Source organism: Palaemon carinicauda, chromosome 3 (assembly GCF_036898095.1).
Source record: "Palaemon carinicauda isolate YSFRI2023 chromosome 3, ASM3689809v2, whole genome shotgun sequence".
In the NCBI taxonomy this organism is placed as follows: domain Eukaryota; kingdom Metazoa; phylum Arthropoda; class Malacostraca; order Decapoda; family Palaemonidae; genus Palaemon; species Palaemon carinicauda.
This window is the reverse complement of record NC_090727.1, coordinates 17,801,385-17,820,468: the sequence shown is the minus strand read 5'-3', so window position 1 is coordinate 17,820,468 and position 19,084 is coordinate 17,801,385. Positions and strand designations below refer to the sequence as shown.

Genomic DNA, 19,084 nt, shown 5'->3' with positions numbered 1-19,084 from the left:
ATGTTTTCCCATGGCGGGCAGGCGCCAAGTGAGTGTGCCGGTTGCAGAGAGCAACTGTATTGACTCTGTACCTGAGGACGCAATAAACCACATGCCTCCACCACCGTGTATCTCTTGTCCCCCCTTGACATCCAATAGTTTATATACGAGATATTTATTTTAATGTTGTTACTCTTCTTAAAATGTTTTATTTTTCCTTATTTTCTTTCCTCACTGGGCTATTTTCCCTCTTAGGGCACCTGAATTTATAGCATCCTGCTTTTCCAACTATGGTTGTAGCTTATCAATTAATAATAATAATAATAATAATAATAATAATAATAATAATAATAATAATAATAATAATAATATCCCTCACTAAAATTCTCATGGCTCGTCCTTCAGCTTCGCCGAAATAAATATCCCTATAAATAGCATAAGGTTTGCATTTTGTGTTGGAACAAATAATCTTTATTTCCGTTGCAAATAAACAATTAATAAGATATACCAAAATATACCCTTGGGCAATGGGTATACCCTGTGGGAACCAGGGGTTTTGGGTGGGGAAAATTTACTGGGGAATCATTAAATAATGGTAAAACTAACCTTTTCTTCTCTATGAAAAATTTAATTTGATGTTACTGTTCCTAAAATATTTTTATTTTAATTTTTCATTACTTCTCTTGAAGGATATTTATTTCCTTATTTCCTCTCCTCACTGGGGTATTTTAACCTGTTGAACCTCTTGGACATCTAGAATTCTGCATTTCCAACTAGGGCTATAGCTTAGCTCCAATTAATAATAATACAGTATACATTATTCTCTGAGGGGGGGGGGGGTTCTGCCAGCTAGGTCTGTAACCTCGAAAGGGGGGTATAAGAGGCTGCCCCTGACATGGTCTGTAACCTGGGAACTACGAACAGGTTATGGAAGGTGCGTTAAATTTTGTAGCCTTTGGAGTAAATTTTGAATTTATATTTTTGTTCAGGAAAAACTTACCACATACGACAAACTGTTTTCCTACGATTAATAGCATGTTTGCAATGAATTTTACCTTTACTTCAGATATAAATAATCATATTTTTCCCCCCTGACTAAAATTCCCCCCCGGGAAAATTTGCCTAGGATCAATTAAACAATCAACAGTAAGTTTGACAAAATGGCATCACGAATTCTGTTTGGTTGACTATGTTGACATCAGTTCCAAGTCGTTTAGTGAGGAAACCGAGCTATTTTCTTTTTATAACCCCTTCCCCCTCTTCAACATATCTTGCTAATTATTGCTTTCCCAGAATTTAAATAACCACCTAATTACTGTGCAAGAAGGTGAGAACTGCAGGATTACATTATATTGGAGTAAATGGAGAGCGTGGTGTTGTAAACTATTACCGAAAAAATATTAGGAATATATATATATATATATATATATATATATATATATATATATACATATATATATACTGTATATATATATATATATATATATATATATATATATATATATATATATACATATATACATATATATATATATATACTATGTTTCGCAACGTTACTAACGTTAGCAATGCTACGATAATATTAACATGTGTATTTCAAAGCATTTTTCCATATACCCTTTATACAAAATATAAAAAGGTACAAAAGGGTACAGAACCTAACAAACCCACCTAACCTAACCTAGAAGTTCCCAGGTCACAACCCCTAGCCGGGGGCAAGCCCCTGGACCCCTTCCCGGGTCACAACCCCTAACGGGGCCCAACCCCCAGACCCCCTTCCGACGTCAGAACACCTAGCCGGGGGCAAACCCCCGGACCCCCTTCCAGGTCACAACCCCTAGCCGAACCCCCTTCCCAGCTCACAAACTTGTACTGACAAGAGGTAATGTTAAACTGAGCACTCTAAAACCATTAAAATTAAAGAAATTAATGACTTACTTTCATGACCCAGTGTAATGGTCTGTTTTCCCCCGTCTGAAATAATGGTTACCTCCACCAAGCAAAGGGGGAATCTTGGCCCAGAGGGGGGAATATTATCCTTGGACAGGATTATTATCCTGGGACAAAGTTCCCCCGGGGGAATATATATCCTGGACCATACGTCCCCCGGGGGGAATTTTGGACCGGGGGGGGAAAAACAAACCATTACACTGGTTCTCTCCTGTGTCCGTTGAGAATAATGGGAGAACAGCTTATTTGCGGTGGAAATATTGGCCAAATTCGTTGAAACCAAATTATTTAGATAAGGAATAGTTGTTTTTCGTGTAAGAAATGTTGTCCTGTGTCAAACTATAATTTTACCGAGTTTTATGCATATTTTAGTTTTAAAATCAGTCGTGTACAACTAATGGTTTAAGGAGCTTGGTATGATCCCATGAATATGAGATATCAACCACCCAGAAACCTGAAAATTAGTAATTAATTGTATTTCGTACAGTAATCAGCAGAATCTACAATAGGTATAGCAGAGGTTCATAAGCCTAGAGGCCACAATTCTAAATTTGTCTACAATTGCATTTACCATTGTAAAACTACATTTTCTATAGAGATGGAACTGCATTTTAATTACATTCATTTGCAGATTATGAAGAAGGGTTTACTTGCATCACGAATTATGTAGTTCTTTCCTCCAGTCATGATTTTCACACCAATTCCCCTATTGTTTACCACTTTTGCTGATAGGCTAAGGCTACCATACCAAGCCTCTATAAAGCACCGTACCAATACTTACACATTAACAAACAGAAATTATATATTTTTTTCTACTAGGCCTACTCTTCATAATACATACCGTTATATGTAACTTACTATTTTTGACAGTTTTGGTCACTGATAACTTCATAAACGCAGTACCACTAAACACTTAGCCTCTTACTACTTTACTAGTTCAATATCCTTGTCCCAGTCAACATTTTCTTTGTATTTTATTTTTACCACGACAGCGTGTAAGATCTTTGACTCTTCTTGGTAAAGTTGGTGTCATTTAATTTCAGCCAAAATTTTCGAGAGCGCTGGTATAACATTAAGATATGCAAACAACCAATACATTACTAAGTACTTTAAGCAACTGCAAGGCTTAGGAATCTCAGAATGTGGCTGTATTGTGTAATTTGTGTCGTTCCATGACTTAAAAATTAGCGCCTTTCAATAAATCAAAATGATCGTACATGTTAATATATTTTATTTACTTTATAAATATCATAACTATCACAGCAATACTAATACAAAAGAAGAACTTTATCTAATGTAGTGTTTGCTAATTTAATACGTTTATACAATGCCAGTTCAGTATCTCGGTTTGTAATCTTCAAAATAATTTCATAATCAAGAAATTAACCAAATAAATAAAATTTTACAAGGTCTCTCTAATATAAATAGACAGTTCCATTGTCACAAAGAACAACGCTTACATTTTTTCCTTTTGCAATACTAGGCTGAATTAGTAACCGATTGGTTACCTATAAATTTATCGATAAAAACCATATTACTTGAGAATCCCCAACTGTATATAATTTCTTGGGTGATATCATTGATCACGAATACATAAAAAAGTTAAAAATCTAAAGAATTCACACTATAGAGTCCTTTCAATGACGTCACTGGGAATCGCCGGCGGCCATACTGGAGGATATACAAAGCGAAAACATGGCAGCTGCTACAGCGAATATAGACAATGAGAGCGACTTTGTCAAACAATAGTCGGGTGATGATAAGCGTTTTTACAAGCAGAAACTCGATCTAATTGATGGCCTAGATCCATACCAGATGCAGAATTCATTCAGTCAAAATATTGAGGATTTTCCCAGTACAGTATTTCATATATTGATATGGTGAACTACTTGGTACTGTCGGCCAACCCAGAACATGAGTGGGCATACATTTCCATTGAATAATCTGCTTCCAGAATTCGTTGTTTTTCCCTTTAATGCTTTTAAGTCCAAAATTAGATAAACACTGGGCCAATGAAGAGAGTGTTTATAATTATAAAGCTAATATTGATCATTTAGCCTAACCTTGTGTATTATAATTTTTGATTGTCAAAATGTATGTAAAAGTTTTGCATTATAATGTCAAATCTTTATCAGTTCATGCCTAACCATTGTGTTTGGTTACAAATGCTATAATTTCTTATATACATATAAACATATGATGGACAAACTCTATTGTAATGCTCTTGGGTGATCGTTTTGCCTCCTTGCAATTAAATGCGCAAGTTTAATTATTTTTTCAATGTTTCATATATAAGCTGAAGACCCCTTCGGGTTAAACCAGCTTTCAGATATTATTATTATTTATAATCAATGTTTATTCATCACATAGGCCTGTATGTCTGCACAATTTAATACACAAATTAGAATAAATATAAATATACACTTAATTATATATAGGTATGAGCACCTTGCAGAAATAGAGACCTAGGTAAGTAGCCTTTGTTAATATAGCCAATATGGGCGCTTTTAATTTTTTTTTGAAAATCTGAGATGCCCCTTTGATGTTTAAAAATTGAGATGCCCCCTGCCCCACACACACTACACACTGAACTGACGATGATACTTGTGAAGTCACCCATGCGATCGGATATAGCATGTTTACACAGGAATAATGATACTTTTAGGGCCTAGTCGAGACTGACCTGATATGAAATGATCAGAACTAATACGTGCATAGGGTAGTGAGGATTCACGTAGATCAGCCTGTGATATTCTGGTCAACCACAAGTCACGTCTGCGCTTGGATAATTCCTCTATCTTTGTCCTGATTCTGAATAACTGCCGGTATGCTGTAGAAACTCTTGTCATCTCTTTGTCCTCGATTCCCACAGCCAGCAATAGCGCAAAAACTGGGCATTGTGTGAATATGAATGTGATGAGATGGCTAAATATTCAACTATAGCTATTCACTGAACACGTCTTTGTTTGCCCTCCAAGATGGCGGACCGGAAGTTTGATGACGTGTATTGAAAGGACTCTATTGTTAACATTATGCTATAGCGGGCCATACATTATCCAACTTGTACAACTTGGTTGGGTTGTATGAAATGTTGGACAGTGTATGGGCAGGTTGTACAATAAGACTTTGGTTGGTTAAGCGGGCCATACATTATCCAACTTGGTTGGACAACAATGTTAGCCAACAATTTCTACTCTAGAGCATACACTGTAAGACCAAGTCGTCCAACATTAGTTATAGATGTCGATCTGTATTGAATAACACGCTCTGTGGCATATTATTGTTGTCTTAGAATTTCAAATAAAATCATTACGGAATGGAAGTAGATGAAGAAATACTTTTATGTGGTACAATAATCAGTTTATGTGCAGCTGAGAACGAAAAAAAAAAGTACGTAAAAAAAGAAAGCATTGGGCAAAACACTGGTTGCTAAATCGCTCACATAATTCTCATGTGAATTTGTTACGTGAACTAAAATAAACTGCTCCAGATGATTACAAAAATTTCTTGAGAATGGACAATGAAACCTATCAGGAGCTGTTAAGCCTGGTTACGCCTTTCTTGAAAAAAAAGCTACGAAAATGAGGGATGACGTGATAACAGTACACGAAAAGCTGTCAACAACTTTACGATTTTTAGCGACCGGTCAATCATATGAGGATTTAAAGTTATTGACGAGAATTGCTCCCCAAATTATAGGTCAGTTTATTTTACCTCCTTGCAATGCTATAATTAGTGTGCTAAACAAGAAGAAAATAATTAAAACTCCAACTACAAAAGATGAATGGAAAGAACTATCTACGTCCTTTGAAAGAAAGTGGAATTTTCCACACTGTATTGGAGCGGTAGACGGTAAACATGTCAACATAAAAAAACCAGCAAATTCAGGTTCATACTATTATAATTATAAAAAAACATTCAGCATTGTCTTGTTTGGCATTGCAAATGCCAACTATGAATTCATATATGCTGAGGCTGGAGCAAATGGAAGAACATCAGATGGAGGAGTTCAATCTAACAGCAAATTCTTTGAACAACTTGAAAACGATGACATTACATTTCCAGATCCAGAGGATTTACCTGTAGGAAATTATGGGAAAATGCCGTATGTCATGGTAGGAGACGATGCATTTGCCCTCTCTGAAAATCTAATGAAACCCTTCACTGGTCAGCCAACAGATGAACAAAGAATCTATTGCTATAGATTATCTCGAGCAAGAGGAATTATTGAAAATTGCTTTGGGATTCTAGCTAGCAGGTTTCGGATTTTATTTACTACTATAAATTTAGCACCTGAAAAAGCCGCACGAATCACATTGGCATGCTGGTATCTACACAATTATATCTTGAAAAAGAATAGACAGTTATATTTTCAAGGCGCTGATATAGAAAATATAGATACTGCAACTGTACAGGAGGGTTCTTGGAGATCTGATCCGCAACAACTAGTCCCATTTCAACCAACTCAGAAAAGAAATTCTACCACATGTGTTAAGCAAGTAAGGAACAAGTTTTGTCAGTATTTCTATACTGATGGTGCAGTCTCATGGCAGTGGAAAATGTTAGGATTACAACAACCTTCTGCAAGGGTAGAACAGCAATAAAACATCAAAAACTGATAAAGTTTATTACCATTAAGTAATATACATTATAAAAATGTATTAACTGAATATTACATTCTTAATAAAAATAACAGATTTCCTTTAAATAATGCAAACTGAAAATAAAATATTGTACCTTATGAATGTATTTTCATCCTTGAAGTTTAATATAGGTATTCTACAACTAGTTTAAAGAATAATTCGGGTCTTGAAGAAGTTCAGTTATAGTATATTGACTCCCTTGGCTTATGCCAGTCGAGACATTTTCATTGGATAAATGATAAGTGCATACAGGTTGGGTTGAAAATGTCAATGGGGTTGATGCACGAGTACTTGACCTACTGGACGATAGTGACACAGAATCCAATGTTAAATGGTTTAATTGGCCCATTATAAGAATCTCATCAATAGCTTTATTTGCATACAACTTTTGTGTCTCGTTCAGCTTTCTGTAGGATACCGCCCAGCTATCCGCATAGATTGCGGCTTCGTCCTTCATGAGTTTCTGCTCTTTTATGAAATCTAAATGTTCGACGGCTTTTTGCAAATAGTGATCTTTAGTTGTATCATGAGTAGTCCGCATTTTTCTCTTGGTACCTGCTGTATTTCCAATTCCCTGGTCATCGCTCTCATCCAAATTACTATCTCCAGGTATCTGGATTTCTTGATCTCCTAAAAAATCATGCAGCAAATCGAAATACCATAAACTTGGTTCGTACATGTCATCACCGCCCGCACCAGACTTTTCAGACTTTTCCTTCTTTTTCAATTCCCTCCTATAACAAGTTCTCATATTGTTTTTTTTTTTTTAAATCATCTAGAGTGGCATTGCTAGCTATTTCCTTAAGGTTATTCAACAGTACTTCCCATGCTTTATTTCGTTTGTTTTTATCTTTATATTCTTCGCTTTTCACTTTCCAAATCGCAGGTAAACTTCTGTATGTTTCAATGAAACTTCTCCACTATTCAGTGTCATTTATATTTGCCATCACGTCTATTTAACATTTTTATAAAACAGCTATTTCCAAAAGAACGTGTCTTTAAAGCAAGGACTACTCGCAGTCAAACTAGGCTTCCAACTGATGTTGGTTGTGAAGTTTTACAACAAGCGCACACACTGTCAAAAGGTTGTACAACATTAGGCCACGCCCCCTTAAAATCAAAGCTGCTTTGATTCTCTCCAACCAAACCAAGCAACCAAAATCTTGTTGTACAACCTGCCCATACACTGTCCAACATTTCATACAACCCAACCAAGTTGTACAACAAGTTGGATAATGTATGGCCAGCTTTAGTTTGGGTGGAGAGAATCAAAGCAGGTTTAATTTTGAGAGGGCGTGGACTAATGTTCTACAACCATTTTGACAGTGTCTGGGCATGTTGTACAACATCACAACCAACATCAGTTGCAAGCCTAGTTTGATTGCGTGTAGTCCTTGCCTTAAAGGCACGTTCTTTTGGAAATAGCTGTTTTATAAAAGTGTTAAATAGACGTGATGGCAAATGTAAATGACACTGAACAGTTGAGAAGTTTCATTGATACATACAGAAGTTAACCTGCGATTTGGAAAGTTAAAAGCGAAGAATATAAAGATAAAAACAAAGGAAATAAAGCATGGGAATTACTGTTGAATAACTTGAAGGAAATAGTTAGCAATGCCACTCTAGATGATTAAAAAACAATACGAGAACTTGGTATAGGAGGGAATTAAAAAAGATGGAAAAGTCTGAAAAGTCTGGTACGGCTGGTGATGACATGTACGAACCAAGTTTATGTTATTTCGATTTGTTGCATGATTTTTAGGAGACCAAAAAATCCAGATATCTGGAGATAGTAATTTGGATGAAAGCGATGACCAGGGAATTGGAAATACAGTAGGTACCAAGAGAAAAATGCGGGCTACTCATAATACAATTAAAGATCACTATTTGCAAAAAGCTGTCGAACATTTATATTCCATAAAAAGAGCAGAAACCCATGAAGGACCAAGCCGCAACCTATGCGGATAGCTGGGCGGTATCCTACAGAAAGCTGCACGAGACACGAAAGTTGTATGCGAAAAAAAAGAAAAAATAAGCTATTGATGAGATTCTTATAATGGGCCAACTAAACCAGTTAACATTGGATTCTGCGTCACTATCGTCCACAAGGTCAAGTACTCGAGCATCAACCCCATTGACATTTTTACCCAACCTGTATGCACTTATCATTTATCCAATGAAAATGTCTCAGCTGACATAAGCCGAGGGAGTCAATATGCTATAACTGAACTTCAAGACCCGAATTATTCCTTAAACTAGTTATAAAATACCTATATCAAACTTCAAGAATAAAAATGCATTCATTTGGTACAATAGTTTATTTCCAGTTTGCATTATCTAAAGGAAACTTTTTGAACAAGGTATTATTTAGTTGATGTATTTTTATTATGTATAATGGTGATAAACTTTATCAGTTTTTGATGTTTTATTGCTATTCAACCCTTGCAGAAGGTTGTTGTAATCCTAGCAGATCGACATTTATAACTAATGTTGGACGACTTGGTCTTACAGTGTATGCTCTAAAGCAGAAAATGTTGGCCAACATTATTGTCCAACCAAGTTGGATAATGTATGGCCCGCTTAAAGAGTGAGAAGTGTAGCTTAATGAAATAAAATAAAAATAAAATATTAAATAGGCTTTTCTCCTATTTCAACTGCATTGTAATCAAATACATATTCTCAAAGTATGGTGCTAGATTTCCATGGTCACTCATATCTTTAGATAATTTGAAATTACCACAAGAATTTTAGCTCTTCGTAGCCTGCATTCGGAAGATGGGGAGCCTACGTTAATTATAGGCTACTTGTATGAAAGAAGTTCCTGAGTTCACTTTTGTCTTATTTTACCGAATGCCCCTTTGTGATCAACTTTAGAATAGGTAAACTAATAACCCACTATGAGCAAAATATGCTAGTTCAAAAAGAATCATATACCCTCAATTCAGAATGTCTTTCCGCAATTTGTCTAGTGATAATTTGCTGTCAAACTGGACCGGAGATTTAGAGGTTTGAAGACTTACTCTCTTGTGACAGCAACAAAAGAAATTTAACCATGTAATTCCCTTAACTCCAGCTAATGAAATTCACCCCCGAGTTCCCACACAAGAACTTTTCATTATTCCTGAGATAGGTTACCTACCATCTCCAGATCAGTCTTTACAACATCAGTGAAAAAGTAATTCATTGCACACACACACTTTGATGCACCACGGTCATTGCTACATTATCACACCCAAAGAATATCAATTGCCCCATTTTCATTATCTAGTCACTTCCCAATCTAACTGCTTAAAAAAAAATTTTTTTTTTTGCCATGCTGTGAATAATTCAGGAAATATTAGGTCTCCCCTCATCGACTCCTTTCTCAATCGGAATTTTCTAATCATCTTTATGTGGTTTCAGGATTGATGTAGGCTACTTTCTGTATAGATATTTTCAAGTGTTTTAACATAAGATAAATCTATCTCTTGTCTTTTAAATACTTATATTACTGATGAAGTTTTGACAGGATTAAAAGCTTTCTCATAGTCTCTAGATGTCTTACATAATGGTCTGTCATACTCTTGATTTTTCTATTGGCTTGGTAATTACATAGATTTGGTCGGCTGTTGAATATCCGCTTATAAAGTCGCCTGTTCTCTCGGTTGATGAAAGGGAAGATGTCTTTCTAATCGACCTCATATGATCTTTGAAAATATCTTATACAGTATATTACTGAGAGTAGGCTATATTGCGTGTGTGGTTGGAATAGGTTGGTTAGTTGACTTGCCCATTCCAGGTTGAGGCTGCAATCAAATAATTTGTATGATGGGAATTCATCATATGAATTTATTAAAATAATAAAAATTGCGTGGTGATAAACAAAAGATATTCGTGTTTGATGTAAACGAGGCTTGGAACTTACAGTATTCCAAATAAACATGGCTCGAAACATAATTACAGAAAAAAGTTTTACAAATTTACATATTCCTTTAATCTCATGTAAATTCTTATGATGCATTAACTTAACTTATTTTCATAGAAATTATAATCATTGCAATAAAATAAGAAGGTTGTTATTATCATATATAACTGAAATTATGCGAAATGTAATTATCTATCTGGCGGATATGGCATCATTGGCATCTCTGGAGTGACTGGGTGACTGGAGTGGACAGGCCCACCAGCAAGGAAAGTTATCGTGATTTGAAAGTGATAGTGACACATCCATCGTGGTCCAGTTCAAATTTTACTTTACATTCATGCAGCGTTGATGGAAATGTGCTCTTGAATGAACGATCTCAGTTCTTAAGTGATGAGAATGAAAACTACGGAAAGAGAAGCTAGGACATCATTTCTAGGACGGGGCATAGACCTGCATAAATGATAACAACAAATAACAAGGTATTTCATTTAACCAATTAAGTTTAGTATTTTTATTCCTCGATTGTTTTCTGTATTTAGGCTATATTTAAAGCACACTTTGTAAGTGGCAACATATTTTACACACATTTTACCTGTAGACCCTGAATTGTTAATTGCTGATAGTCAGCAATGAAAGCTGCAGTTAATATTTTGACAAGAGCAAAACTAAAATTTGACAGGAAAGTAGATTAAAGAAATATGATTTGACGATAATAGATGGTATTTGAATAATATCGGGAGCAATGAACTGAAAGGTAGGCCAACATCAGATTGAAGAAATCCACTTAAGACGAAATTCTTGGAATATTTACACGTGCGCCGTTCGGAGCCTTTGTAGGGTGACCGCCAGATCCCGTAGAAAACGGGAATATTCTGAACTGTGGCCGTCGTTCTAAAACCGATTTTGGCGGGAAAAGCTAACTTAAAAAACCCACCTAACCTATGCTAAAAGCCGTATCCTTACCCAGGGGGGCTTCGCCCCCCCGGACCCCCCCCTTACACAACAGTTTCCTTACCTACGAGTACGACGGGAGAAGCTAACTTAAAATCCCACCTAACCTATGCTAAAAGCCGTGTCCTTACCCAGGGGGCTGCGCCCCCCCGGACCCCCCTTACACAACATATTTTAAGATCCGTAGACCATTTCCAAACGTTTTTATTCCATACAAGATAACAATCGGAGCGATAATAAGCAAATTAGGACGCTTGGCCGTAGCGCTACAAACTACCCCGCCGTTCAAGGTAGCTATGGGGGAAATGTGGTTTTCAGTCTTATTTCTACATGATTCGAGCGATTTAGATGTCAGTTTGGGTAAAGTTTTACTGTATTACAGGTTCTGATTTCGAACAGAAAATATATGTTTTCCTGTGGTAAAGAACGTGATTTGACCGAATTTGACCCTCATTTCAACCGCAAACCAACAGCACAAGCAATCTGACTAACTTTAGGTATCCGGACTGGTTGCTGTTATTACGGATGAAATGAAGGTGATAACTGGTTAAATCACGTTATTTTCTACAGGAAAACATATATTTTCTGTTAAAATGATTAAATATAATGTCTTTTATTATATATATTTTGTTAAAATACTTAAATATAATGACTTGTTCAAATTCGGTGTCACTTCACTCACGTATGTACTGCGAACGGTAACATTAGCAACGTTACCAACGGTACACAGCATTACCAATGTTACGGGGATCCACAGCGTTACCAACGTTACGGTGATCCACAGCGTTACCAACGTTACGGTGATCCACAGCGTTACCAACGTTACGGTGATCCACAGCGTTACCAACGTTACGGTGATCCACAGCGTTACCAACGTTACGGTGATCCACAGCGTTACCAACGTTACGGTGATCCACAGCGTTACCAACGTTACGGTGATCCACAGCGTTACCAACGTTACGGTGATCCACAGCGTTACCAACGTTACGGAGGAATTACTAGCGTTAGCAATGATACGGTATTATTATCGTGTGTATTTTAAAGAATTTTTCCATATACCCTTTAAACAATATATAAAAAAGTACAAAAAGGGTACAGAACCTAACAAACCCACCTAACCTAACCTAGAAGTTCCCAGGTCACAAACCCAATATAATGCCCTTTGTTATATCACTTCACTCGCGTTACGGTAACGTTAGTACTGTTACGATAACATTATATATAATGGTTCTTTTTTCACCATTAGCTCGCTTCGCTCGCATGAAAATAAAATATCAAGCTCGTATGTACTGGCAAGCGGTAATGTTGAGCTGCGCACGCTAATATTAGTAATATTACACTAACATTACCAATGTTACACTAACATTACCAACGTTAAATATAATGGTTCTTGTTCCTCACTTACGATCACAGGAAAATAAAACATCACCCTCGTATGCATTGGCAATCGGTAATGCTGAGCTTCGCACTCTAACAAAATATAATAAAACTAACACATTAAAGTTAAAGAATTTATTGACTTAATTTTATGACAGTGACGACGTAACTTAGGGGTCACAGGGGTGTTGTGGCTGAGTCTGTGGTGTCAACTGTTTTGCCTTAGATTAGTACTGCACTCGGAACACTGTAAAAGTTGGTATGTTACATTACGTGATTTAAGAAAATTATCAACATTGGAATACACCAAAATACTTTCAAGTATGGATTACTGAAGCTGTTACAATTTTCTAATACTTAGATCGTAAAATACTCAAAAGACGTCACTTGAACTAACAAAGACCTGACATGGGCAAAGGTTTCCACGGAAAAGGACTTGTTGGAAGGGGGGGGTAGGGAAAAAAATTAACCCCCCTGTGCAAACTTTACATACGTATGGGTTTGTGATTGGTTAACGGAAAAGCAACGGAGTCTAGAGTGTAAACATGAATGAACAGAATGGGAAACTTGTCCAGAGCAAGTATTTATGTGAAATCTGGGAGTGACAAGTTAATAACAAAATGTATAAAAGTAATATATGAAGATAAAATGGAATGTATGATAAATAATATTTGATGGGTATATAAAATGAGGTGATTTTATAAGGTATCAGATAATAAAACGAGTAATACTGGGGTCAAACATAATATGTATATGAGGGTATTACATAACTAATCAAGTAATAGACTTGAACAGAGCTGGTAGACAGACGAATACTTACATTTCACGATTAGAGAAGAAGAAATCCTATTGGTGGAGAAAAAGTCTGCGCAGGGAGGCGGGGTTTTTGCGCAGAAGGTCGAAACCTGCTATGTACAAACGCACGAACAAGAGCGACTACAACGGGCAAGTAGAATGAGAAAAATTAAATGAAAAACACTGCTAATGTTAGCATAATACGTTAACATTTGATCTACATCACACGTTGGCAGCACTGGTTACTGTATTTTTTCATGAGACATAGCCTTTGCAACAGCGCCTCCAAAGTTCATCCAGCTATACTGTTTTGTATTTTCCTCCGTTTATTATTCATCCAAGAAGGTAATGTGTAAAGAAGAAAAGGCTTGTTTTGCGTTTATATATCGTTTCTTCAGTATGTTTTCCCCACCCAAAACCCCGAGTTCCCACTGGGGGTCCTCCATTATCGTAGGATATAGGTATACTGTATATAAAAACCCCGAGTTCCCACTGGGGGTCCCCCATTATTGTAGGATATAGATATATATATATTTCGGAAACTATTCATTTGCGACGGGAAGGAGTGTCATTTTCGAAGGGAGCGTAATTTTTTCTAAAAGTAGTTTTTTTCCTAGGTTACATTGCCCTGTAATACAGTACAATAATACCTCAGTTTGTACTGCAAATTCATAGTTGTTCCATCACTGGATACAAACCACGCTATTTATTAGGGTTGCACTTTCGGCAGAGCTGAAATGACGAGCCATTAAAATTTTAGCGAGGGTTAACTACCCACACCGCTAGTTAGCTGGGATGGGGGGGGGGGATAGCTTGCTACCACTCCCATTTACACACCTGTGATTTAGTCACTTTACTTTTGGCTCAGATCGAGAGCGGTTGTTTTCTCTCTCTCTCCTTGCCTATTCTGGACTGCCATTAATTTTTGTCTTTTAACTTACTTTTTCTTATTCAGTACTTGTTTATATATGAAAACATACTTAATGTTTATGTATATATGTGTATAGAAATGTGGTAAGTTTCCTTTTCAGTGTTTGTGCTGTGTGTGTGATACGTATACGACAACGACACTTGCGTAGTAACAAGGCCAGCACAGTTCCACTTCTTGGGGAACGACCTCTCCCTCTCTGGTCCATCGGTCTTCCCGTCGGCATATAACCGTTAACTCGGCCGCCGCAGGGGAATGGTCATCGCCTGGGCCCTCTTCATTTAACTATTGTCTTCGCCTTTTCCTTTTTTCCTACTGGAAACATGGATTCTGAGTGAAGGGAATGTGGCCTTTCAAAGATTGACTACAGTCTCTCTCTTCTCGAGGTTGTTCACATTTACATCAACAGCGTACTATTGGGGAAGCTCCTTTCCTGTGCGCAGGTTAGGTTGCTTTTCCGATTGTTTGTCTTTATTATTTTTAGTGAAAATATAATCCTTTGTTCCGTAACTGACATACAAACCACGCTATTTAATAGGGGTATTGTACTTTCGGCGTAGCTGAAATGACGAGCCATTAGAATTTTAACGAGGGTTTACTACCTCATCGCTAGTTAGCGGGGGGTAGGGGATGGTAGCTTGCCACCCCCCCCCCTCACACGCACACCTGTGCTTGAGCTCACTTTGCTCTCGGCTCGGATGGTAGACGGACATGTCCTCTCTCATCCTTGCCTTGCTCATCCTCGCCTCGCTCTTGGCAGCCATTAATGTTTTTTTGCTATTTCTTTAACAGGTTTGAGTGTGAAGTTGGCCTCTGCAATTATGCGTACCTGTCCTGGATTACCCAACCACCCCTGTGGAACATTCATGTCGGCGATCGAGACAGACCCTCACACCCTTTGTCCTTACTGTAGAGGCCAACGGTGTGATAGTGGTAATAAGTGTGGTGAGTGTAGGGAGTGGTCTTTCTCCCAGTGGGAGAGGTTTTCTTGGCGACGTAAGAAGAAGTCCAGGCGGGATATTTATCCTTCAAAGTTTTCTTTGAAAGGAGAAAATCCCAGGGACTCTTCTTCCGTTGCCCAAACCTCCTCCGAAGCTCCCGATCGATCGGTCTCTTTCGAGAGACCGTCGAGTGGTAGCTTAGACCGTGGTTCTGTTTCCCCAACTCGGGGTTCGAGAGATGGCGTTGCCTTCCCTAGCGAGGCAGCTCCACCTCTTCCCCTGGGGGAGGATTTATCTCTAACCAATTTATTTCAGCTTTGGTCTTCCTTGGGGCTCGAGGGTTCGCCCTCCAAGGAAGCACTTCTTGACATCATCCGATTGGGTGCCGCTGTCAAGCAATTGCCGACTTTGGCAGAAGTTGATCCTCTGTCTATCGTCGACGTTGTGGTGTCAGAGGTATCCAATGCGGTATCTCCTAATACCTCTGCCTCTTCTCATCCCGCAGTAGCTGAAGGCTTAGTTTCTCCCATTCCTGCTCAACCTACGAGGGAGAAACTAAGTCCAACAGTCTCTCCTGCAGGTGATTCTCCCCCTCGGGAGAGTTCACTCACAGAGACTCCTCTTCGGAGGATTGCTGAAGGTCAGCTTGCTGATCCCACGGCCCCCAGAGGGCGCATACGTCGCAACGCTCGCCTTCCTCTTCGCCGGAGAGGCCTTCCTTCACCTTATAATGGGGTAAAGAGGCGCCTCTTCGGTTCTTCATCGTCGTTGCAGTCTGCCTCAGAGGAGCCTCGTCAGCGTTCACCGACTGTTCCTGCTACGGTCATGGACCTCTCTGCGGATCGTTCGCGATCCCCTTCGGTGGAAGGTTGTCCTTTCAAAGGGCACGCCAACCTTCCACCCGACAGACCTGTTGACCTGCCATCGCCGTTCCTGGCAGCTGATGCGCTTTACGCGCCAACGAAACCTGTCTATGCTAGTCAGGCACCGGTCCCTATTACAGGGCAACAAGAGCGTACGCGCCATCGCGCGCATACGTCCCTTACGCGCCATGATGTTCATGCGCGCCAACGGTCTCCTGTGCGCAAGGGTTTGCCTGAGGTAGCGCTCCAGCGCTCACCTGCGCGCCAGCACGCCACTGCATGCCATCAACCTCCTGCGCGCCAACAACCACCTGCACGTCAGCGCGCGCCAACGCTCTCCTGCTCGCCAGCGCTCTCCTGTGCGCCAGCACTCTCTAACGCGCTAGCGCCCACGTTCATCCATCTCTCCAGCGCGCCCACGATCTTCGGATCTGGGAGCTGTAGGGAAGTCAAGGGCTTCTCCTACACACCAGCGCTCGCCGACGCGCCGCCTGCTGTCTCCAGCATGCCATCCCTCGCCAGCGCACGATCGCGCCCGTTCACCTGCTCGCGCCCAAGAGGATACGCGCGCGCGGCACGCCCTTCTACTCCAGCAGTTATGCACCGCGTTCCTGACGCACGCACACAAGATGTGCGCCCACGCACACAGGTTCTGACTGCGCGCCCGTGCACAAGATTTTTCCTTCTTTTACACCCACGATCGCCTTCTCGCCAGCGCACATCTGTGCGCCCTTTCCTGATTTGAGCAATGTGCACCAGCGTACTCCACGAGCATCCAGATGTGGGTGGAGGCGAAAGAGATGATTCCTTCACCTCCTCGCCGACGATCTCCTTTGCTCTAGCTTTGAAAGAGTCTCTGAACGCCCGCGCGCCCACGAGAAGTCTTCTGTACTCGCCCACGAGCGTTCGCTATTATGCGCAACCTCACCATCTGGTTCTGCCCTTCGCTGATATCTTCTGGCCGCGCAACCACGCTCCATCGATCTCCTACGCGCCAGCGATCTCCTAGCGATCGCGCGCGATTCTTTGCCTGCCCGCTAGCGTTTTCAACACGCCAACGCGCCCACGCTTCAGATCGCCGTACGTGGCCACGCGTTGGCTCTCCTGTACGCGGTCGGTCGCTACGCACCATCGCTCGCCAACGCGCCATCGCTTGCTTATGCGTTTTCGGTCTTCCGACCGCGCCCACGTGCCCGCGCGCATGCGATGCGCACACATGTTGGCCCGCGCGCGAACCAACGATTGTACCATCGCGCGAGCGCCAAGGGCGATTTCGACCGCGATTTCTGTCGGGTTTCGCAACACGGGCAACCTGGCGAGTTTTTCTGGAGCGCATACTTTCAGATCATCATAGTCACGATCTTCACCTCGTAAGCGCAGAGCATGACATGTATAAGAACAAGAAGAATCTTCAGAAGAGTCTGGGTAACATTCTTCTCCCTTTTTCAGGCAGGCCCCACCATCCCTCTCCTTAGGTTCGCCCAATCCCCTTCCCTCCAACGGTGGCTGTTGACACTGCCTCTGTCAGTCGTCAACAGAGGGAATACTTCGAGATCATGGGGTAGCCTGATTTAGCTCTTCCTCTCCACCATTCCGTGCAAAGGGCCTTCCGGGGGTTTTCCCTCGAGAAACTCCCCGCCCGCCAGGTGACGTTCTCGACTTCGGGAATCTTGAACCAGGAGGAAGCCGCAAAAGGTACCAGGCGGCCACCTCGTGGCTGATCGTCGAGCTTGAGTCTCTGGCCATCCGGTCGCGACCCGAGGTTTAATACAAGGAAGCTCCAGGAAGGTTATGGAACTTTCCTCCTCTCGGACACGTGCACCTTCGTTTCCCGACACCAAGTGTCGAACTTGGGGACAAACTCGATGTTGAAGCATTAAGATGCAGTGACCGAGAGGTTTTCTCTCGAAGGTCCCTACCGTGGATATCGACAAACCCAGACACTCTTCCATCCTTGGAAGGGGCTTGTTTCAGCCCAAGGACAAGGAACGAGCGGCTGAGAGGTGAAGAAAATCGTATCATGATTCGCTCCTCTAAGGCACTTACATCCAGTCCCTACAAGCCTCCAGCGCCTCAACTTCAACAGCCTCGTTCAGCCTAGGACATCAGAACCAGCACGGGCAGCTAGACAAGGTGTCTATGCAGCTTCCCCTCCTCCTGTCGGGGACGAAGGGCGAGGAGCCCTCCTGGGAAGGCAATAATCCTAGAGGGGGCGGCCTAGGCCTCAAACGCTAGGATTGGCAACCCCTACCTGCATCCCCCAGTGGGGGGGATGCCTGGATTTGCGCCTTCAAGTGGCAGCAACTCGGGGCCGATTCCTGAACGATCTCCATGATCAGCCAGGGATTTCGTGTCCCGTTTCGTAGCATCTCTACCTCCCCTGTCAGCGAATCCAGTGTCGCTGAGCCCCTATGCCATGGGATCGGCAAAGGGGCTAGCCCCTCGGGTAGAGGGCGAGACCATGCTCTAGAAGGATGCTCTCCAAGGTTGTCGGCGGCTCCTCCCAAGGTTCTTCAAACGACTTTCTTGTAAGAAGTGCCTGAAGGCTGGAGACCCGCCATCGTCCTCTTAGCCCTTAACAAGTTTGTCGTACAAACTTCGGCAGTATGGTACAACAGATTCGATCAGACTTGTAGTGAAACCACAAGACTTCACGTGCATACTGGATCCGAAAGACAGGTACTTTCAGATCCCAATCCATCCGTCTTTATAGGAAGTACTTGAAATTCAGCCTAGGCAACAGATATACCAGT

General features: G+C 40.8%; 1 protein-coding gene and 1 long non-coding RNA gene across 2 annotated transcripts in view; both read left to right on the top strand.

The window, feature by feature from the left end:
* The first annotated feature begins 5,510 nt into the window (after nt 1-5,510).
* LOC137630920 (uncharacterized) lies at nt 5,511-6,533 on the top strand. Its single transcript, XM_068362458.1, has one exon. The coding sequence runs from the start codon at nt 5,511-5,513 to the stop codon at nt 6,531-6,533; it is 1,023 nt and encodes a 340-aa protein (XP_068218559.1).
* Nucleotides 6,534-10,720: 4,187 nt separating this feature from the next.
* The window catches only part of LOC137636838 (uncharacterized), a 338,483-nt gene continuing 330,119 nt past the window's right edge, over nt 10,721-19,084 (top strand). The window contains exon 1 of the long non-coding RNA XR_011043246.1: nt 10,721-10,955. This is a non-coding gene — a long non-coding RNA (uncharacterized lncRNA). The remainder of the gene's footprint in view (nt 10,956-19,084) is intronic.

Bases quoted from the DNA above. Each gene is read 5' to 3' on its own strand.
- LOC137630920 (XM_068362458.1), top strand. From the start codon at position 5,511: ATGAGGGATGACGTGATAACAGTACACGAAAAGCTGTCAACAACTTTA.